Source organism: Silene latifolia, chromosome 7 (genome assembly GCF_048544455.1).
Source record: "Silene latifolia isolate original U9 population chromosome 7, ASM4854445v1, whole genome shotgun sequence".
In the NCBI taxonomy this organism is placed as follows: Eukaryota; Viridiplantae; Streptophyta; class Magnoliopsida; order Caryophyllales; family Caryophyllaceae; genus Silene; species Silene latifolia.
This window is the reverse complement of record NC_133532.1, coordinates 125,833,988-125,841,167: the sequence shown is the minus strand read 5'-3', so window position 1 is coordinate 125,841,167 and position 7,180 is coordinate 125,833,988. Positions and strand designations below refer to the sequence as shown.

The 7,180-nt window shown below is 36.6% G+C and overlaps 1 protein-coding gene across 1 annotated transcript; it reads left to right on the top strand.

Moving 5' to 3' along the window:
* The first annotated feature begins 576 nt into the window (after nt 1-576).
* Nucleotides 577-6,293, top strand: LOC141590743 (cysteine-rich receptor-like protein kinase 15). Its single transcript, XM_074411306.1, has 7 exons — nt 577-1,351; nt 1,659-1,844; nt 4,382-4,497; nt 4,790-5,000; nt 5,319-5,556; nt 5,722-5,869; nt 5,961-6,293. The coding sequence occupies exons 1-7, from the start codon at nt 577-579 to the stop codon at nt 6,291-6,293; spliced, it is 2,007 nt and encodes a 668-aa protein (XP_074267407.1).
* Nucleotides 6,294-7,180: the final 887 nt, after the last annotated feature.

Here is a 7,180-nt window from a genome sequence, read left to right as displayed (position 1 = left end):
CGACCGATGTGGGACATGAGTTTGCATCCTAACAAAATCCGTATTTAAGAAGATAGTGAGGGTTGGAGCTCTGAGAAACAAACATCTAAGTTAAAACATTACGATCTTTAATTTTACAAAAGGGGACTATGTCAATTATTTTAGAGGATTTTAAAATAATTCTTTTTATAATATTATTTTTAGTTTTTCCAAATTATCTTTTGGTCTTTATTGCTTTGACGTTTCGTTAATGTCAGGGTTATATTTCGAGTCAGGCCAGCTTTCTGGCAATGTTGAGTTATCTTTCGGTCTGAGTCGGGTAGAAAATTGTATCAGGCGGACTCAGGTTATGGGTCATCTCGGATCTGGTTTGGGCCGCTTCGGTCAGACTTGCAGCACCCACTTGATAAAGACCTATTCTTATTCTTAAGCCAAAGTCGTGCGTGAAATTAACGTGGATTGCACCAATTAATAACATAGTGATTAAGAAGATAAGAAGATTAGAACATATCAAACAATGATGGTTGACTTAAAATTTAATGGACATTCCCTTGTAATTTGTAAATAGGCATTGCATAATTTCCTTGAAATGCAATAATGAGGAGAGTTGTGCTTGTTTTAGTATCACTTTTGATCTTTCAGATACCATATGCAAATAGCGCATGTGTCAAAACTGCATCGAACTACACCTCGGGCAGTATATTTGAAAATAACCTCATAAATCTTCTTTACAAATTCAAAGAACAATCCTCTGCACTAAAGTTCTATAGTGGCGCAAATGGTGAGGCACCCGACAAAGTGTATGGCCTCTATCTATGTCGAAATGATGTTGGCATCGACGTCTGTAGCACATGTATCGATGGTGCGTTTCGAGGGATAACCGGAGAGTGCCCTTTTTCTGGGGAAGCTATAGTATGGTATGATAAGTGCATGTTACGGTATGCATCCCGTGACATCTTCTCTTTGTCCGAGACAACGCCTGCCTTACGTGAAGTTAACACAGCCGACATACCAAATTACGCCGTGTTTTCTCCGGTATTTAATAGTTCAATGAGGGAGCTCGTCAAGAATGCTTCGTCCGACTTGCCATATTTCGCTATGGCGAAAACCAACTGGACTTCAAACCAAACATTCTATAGTTATGCGCAGTGCACCCCTGATTTGAGTGTTACAGATTGCTCTAGCTGTCTCAACACGGCGCTAGCTGATGTGATGTATTGTTGCAGTAAGAATATGGGGGCAAAGATTTTACAGCCTAGTTGTCAGTTACGGTTTGAAACCGGGCCCTTTTTGAATGATACGCCATCATCTCCGGCCTCTCCTCCTCCTCCTCCTCTTCCTCCAGCTCATTTCCCGCCCAGCAATCACCCCCGTGAGTCATCTCCTTACCCTTTTTATTGTTAAACATATACGGAGTATATCTTCTGTATAAGGGATGGATTATATATACTTCCTCTTGTTAAGGTGTACGATCAGTTGATTGGGTCTCAACCATTACCTTAATGGCTTAATGTACATTTCTATTCAATGTAAAACCATGAGAAAGATATTAGTTAGTGATAGACAAATAATTAAGAGGGACACAATATATTAATTGTATATTAGTTAAATGTATCATGTATTCATGTTCTTTCTTATGGCATCCACAACTCTAAATCAAAAACAAACATTGTTTTCAGCTCCGGGAGATATCGAGGAACCGTCATTGAAGCCTGCAATCCTTGGGGCGATAGCTGGCAGCGTATCAGTTGGATTGATAGTTCTAGCGGTTGTTCTGTGGATATGTTTGTGCCGTAAAAAGCCAATTGAAGAGAGCAACATTGTACCTCCAGCATCACCAATGGCGCTACATGACGATGGTACTGGTAAGTCATCTACCATATGAACACCGGATGTTTTTAGCGGAAATCTAGGTGTGACCCGGTATTATAGATACATAGTAGGATGAAACTTTCTTTGATTTATAAAGTGAACCATCCTTCATCTCGATGGGCGTGATTCTGACCCATATTTGGTTTAAACATGATATATATCAAAAGGAAAAGGAAAGTGCTAGGGCGACACCCGGTGTTACCGATTTTGAGTAACACCCTAATTAAAATAATAAAATTAATATAAAGATAATTTCAACATCTAGATTTTGGGCCAAAAGCAGAAAGGGTAAATATGTAACTAAAGTTTGCATTTATAAATTATGGTTGAAGTTCGAAGATACAATCAGTCATTACTGAATCAATATTAATAATTATAGAAATAATCAAACACATTATCATTCACGAGTCATGACTAGTGAATATGATTAATATAATTTACATTATATGATTTTATTGTATTTTGATAGAAATACTTCATGCAATTGCTAATGACGATGAACTAGTAATGTAAGATGGGGCAAGTGCACCACATGTCATACTTTGTCCAGTTAACATTCATACTTAAATTAGTGCACCACATGTCAATTTTGTTTTGCAAGTATAAAGTACCACGCCATTGACGACTCCGATCCAAATAGATCGAGTGGAAATTAGCATATCTCGTAGGGCAGCACATCTATAAAATCCAATTTAACTACCCTCCTTAATTATTTTTAGTATTCAGTTAAGTAGTTGTAGCTTGACATAAAATTCCAACAATACCCTTTTGTATATTAATCAATTTGAAATTTTAAAACTTAAAAAAATACCATAAATATGAAGTAAATTACAATTATGCCATGGGTGTTACTCAAACTGAGTAACACCGGGTGTCGCTATCTCATTTTCCAAAGGAAAATGAGATAGTGACACTCGATGTTACTCACTTTCAGTAACACCGGGGACGTTTTAGTAAATTACCAACAATTTTTACTTTGCCTCTTTATTTTTTGAATTTCAAATTGGTTTATTGAAAAAGGGTAATGTGGGAAATATAATTCTTCTTATTAAATAATTTATGAAATTGATGAGCGGAAATCAAATTTCTAGCTAATTCGATCGTGGAAAGATTGTTGCCAATTTCATTTAATGAATGAAATCTTGGAGAAATTATTTACGAAGTACTAATATTGCAAAGTTTAGGAAAGATTCTGAGGCTTTGTTTATAGGCACAATGTAGTTCAATTTTGTATGCAAACATACACCGATTTATACAAAGCCATGAGCAAAAAAGAGCCATCAATTAGCCGACCATGGTTGTACTTTTTGTAGAAGTTGGAGAGGGTATGTCTAGTGTCGCCATTGTTGATGAAAAGTAGCCTAACTCCAAGTTTAATTTAAATCTAAATTCCATTAATACCCTCACTAATCTTGGCGCAATTGTGAAACAATAAAATTTTTTGGGTGGGAAGATTGAAAGAAAAGATTTGATTTTAATTTATACTATTATTTTAATAAGGGTGTTACTCAAATTCGGTAACACCGGGTGTCGCCCTATCACTTTCCATATCAAAATCCATGGTTGTAGCAGATGTCAACAAATTTAGTTGGTAAACTCATGAGCAGTATTACTCATGTTTTGGATTCAAACCCCGTCAGCATCAAGTATTTCAAGCTCGTGAGAAAAATCCCTCAATTGAATTTGTAAAGTTTGTGTGATATAAGGCAAAGCGGTCTGGATATGCTTGAGAACATAAAAAGGGATCTTACATGTGCCTCAAGTGTGAAGATCAAAGCTCCAAACCAAATAAATTGGTCACACTAAGTAGTCAACACTGAAAAATAGGAAAGAGTTGAATTTTTATTAACCAACGAGTTACTCCATCCATTGTGAATTGGTTTGTAACAAAACCTGTTTCGAACTTACGAGATTGGTTATCTCTCCTTCTTTAGGAAGAAATCGATCTAGGTGTTGCAGAGTCATTCAGAAAAACAGTGGCCGTGCACCTCAATAAGTACAACTTCATCTGATGAACGACTTACGGACACGTGTTGGGGTTGTGTTTAAACCAATCAAAAACTTGTAGGAAAAATGGATCTAATAACAGACGACAACTTTCTTACAATAAATTGCTTAATTGTTAGGACATGATACAGGATACAGGAATTAACCCAGGAATGGTGAAAGGGTAATTCGAGGATTCTGTACAAGATCAAACTTAACAGAAGATGAATAACCGAGAGAGAGGGATAGTTGAAAGATTGAAGATTTTATTGAGAGTTTCCTGTAAAATGATGAATGAAATACAATGGAGTAATTGATCAGCTATTTATAGGTAGTTAAACCGACTTAGCTAACTAACCGACTTAAGCTAACAACCTTGTAACTGATTTTTACAATTTATTTAACAATTTTAGTTATTGCTCTGCATCATACATTCCCAGCAAACATTATTACCAAATTATTTCTAATAGAGTTTGTTAATGTTTTTCCGGGTTAGGTTTTGGCCTATAATTCTGACTTAGATACTTCTCATGATCGATTGCAGAGGGTCTTGGCGATGCAGAATTTGTGCAATACAATTTCGCAACTTTGAAAACTGCAACAGGAGACTTCTCAGCTGCAAACACGCTTGGTAAAGGAGGATTCGGCTTTGTTTATAAGGTACTCTGTCACGCATTAAGCTTATATACGATGGTAGAGTATATATGTAATGATAGTAATCATAGTATCTTGCATATAGTTTGTATAAATATAGTAAATCATGCAACAGGCCTAGGCCACATCCAAATGAAGGAGAGAAAATCCATTTTATAAGCCAAAGGACGTTACCACTTTAAAATCAATTGGTAATAGAGGGATTAGCTCCTAGCTTTTAAAGTGATTACTCTGAGAGTGACTTACTACATTTCGAGTTTTGACCTTTGTGGCTTAATCCTTCCAAATTTTTCAACAGGGGACTCTTGAGAGTGGAGAACAGTTAGCTATTAAGAGACTGTCTAGCACATCTGGACAAGGTACCAAGGAATTTATGGCAGAGGCCCGCTTTCTCGCTAAGCTTCAACACACTAATCTAGTGAAGCTCCAAGGATTTTGTTTAGAAGGAGACGAAAAACTACTCGTCTATGAGTTTATGCCTAACTCAAGCCTGGAAAGATACTTGTTTGGTAATTAATCTTGAAAACTTATTTTCAATTATTTCAACCATGGAAAATCTCTACATCTAAAAAAGAAACCATAGATTATCATTATGTTAATTGGAGTTAAATATCGGTTTCAAGCTTAACATGATACTCCGTATTATTTAACGCAACTAAATTTGGATACATTTCGATCATTTTTGCAAGCTTCGGAAAGGGTTTACGGGATTGCGATTGATGCGTGATCCAAATTTAATAAGAGTACCATATTAATGTCATCAAACTAAATTTTGTTGAGAATGTCCGATTTGCATTATTTGAATTCTTCTCTTTATGATACTTAAGATGCAGAAAAGCGGCCTGTTTTAGATTGGGCCACACGGTTCAATATTATACTGGGGATTGCAAAGGGTTTGCAGTATCTACATGAAGATTCTCGGCTCACCATTATTCATCGCGATCTTAAACCTGACAACATTTTATTGGATAAGGAAATGAATCCGAAGATAGCTGACTTTGGCTTGGCCAAACTCCTTCAAGTTGTAGAAAAGCGTGGGACCACTAGCCGCATTATCGGAACACAGTATGTCTTTCATTCCATTAGGCCGTACTTCTAAATATTAACAAAACGCGATTTTAGAGGATGCAAAATTATACAAAATAGTACGCCAATTGTAATTTGTTAGGTAGAAATAAGATGTTTAATTGATACTAAAAGGTCTATTAAACTCTGACACTACTAATGCAGGGGATATATGGCACCAGAGTGTCTGATGGGGGAATTCTCTGATAAGTCTGATGTCTATAGTTTTGGCGTCATGCTTTTGGAGATTGTAAGCGGTCAGAACAATATGAAATTTTTTCAATTAACAAAAAAGGCGGATCTCCCTAGTCATGTAAGTTCAAATATCCATATCAATGCAATTTATACTTTGTACGGAGTATTATATGTATCTGTTGGTGAGACGATCTTGTTTCTAATGAAAGGCATGGAGACTATGGAAAGAGGGCCGATCGTTCGAGTTAACGGACCCTCAACTCGACAACAATTGCTCGAAAGAGGAGTTGATGAGGTGCATTCAGATTGGGCTACTATGTCTCCAAACAGATGACGAGAAAAGACCCAAAATGTCATCAGTAGTTTACATGCTAATGGGTTTAGGCGATATTCCGTTGCCATCAGCACTAGAGATGTCATCTCCTCAACTCTCTGTACCTATCTACGGTGGCGAACAACGAGATTATACGGATAATTACTCCAACAAGTCCGCCACAATGGTGACCGATTTGACACGAGACTTGTACCCAAAACCAAGGTGATTATTAGAATGGTAGTCTACAAAGGTGTTTGCACAAAAACTATCATGCATTTTGAGCACGCGTTTCAAGTTTCAATTGTCGCTTATGGTATATCTTGTGAGATGGAATTACATCGCAATGAATTTGATGTAATTGTATTCAAACGTCATGTTTTTTTTCCTTCAAAAAAAATGTAATGTTCTTTTTTTTTTTTACTTTCGAGAAAATGTTGTCCATGGCATATTGCTCTGCTTTCACAATATGAAAGATTGTACTCCGTTAAAGTGTTGCTCTGCCACTGGTCATATATAAGACGACATTTGTCATTGTCGATCTATCCTCGACAGCTTGATGAACACATAGCATGGCGATTTTATTGTGCGGAAGCGTGAATATCCTTCGTGTTGGGCCTCTGCTGTGTACCGGTGTCCACATCCATAATAGTACGAATTTGTCCGCTTTGATCAAACCCTCACGGATTTACTCTTGCGCTCCTTCCCAAAAAGCCTTGTACTAAATCCATAATTTTGAAGCGATCATATCATGGATTGTGACTACTCTACCCAGTTGCGTCGTTATAATAATTGTATGACTGTTACAGAGACAAAACTCCTTCAAATCAAATTGCATTATTGTTTAAGGTTATCTATTTTTGGTTTTATATTGTCGATTGTGCTTCCGTTGCGTGTGGGTAATTGGTGCTAATTCCCCAACACAATTTTAGTTGACAATATTGATTGTCGATAGTTAATACTAAAGACTTTTGTATCATCCAACTTCGGTAGATTTATGAGTAGGAGGCTGGTTTATATGTATATGTTAGTGGGTTACTTCTTCTACAAGCCAACCGCGAAAGACTCAACAAACATACCTTTTCTTTCTGGTACATTAAAAACTCGAAAATTAAA

What these genes read in the sequence shown, in the direction of transcription:
- LOC141590743 (XM_074411306.1), top strand. Translation starts at nt 577, where the DNA reads ATGAGGAGAGTTGTGCTTGTTTTAGTATCACTTTTGATCTTTCAGATA. An exon ending in GCTACATGACGATGGTACTG is followed by an intron (nt 1,845 to 4,381) that starts GTAAGTCATCTA and finishes GATCGATTGCAG; the next exon opens with AGGGTCTTGGCGATGCAGAA. An exon ending in AGGCGGATCTCCCTAGTCAT is followed by an intron (nt 5,870 to 5,960) that starts GTAAGTTCAAAT and finishes TTCTAATGAAAG; the next exon opens with GCATGGAGACTATGGAAAGA.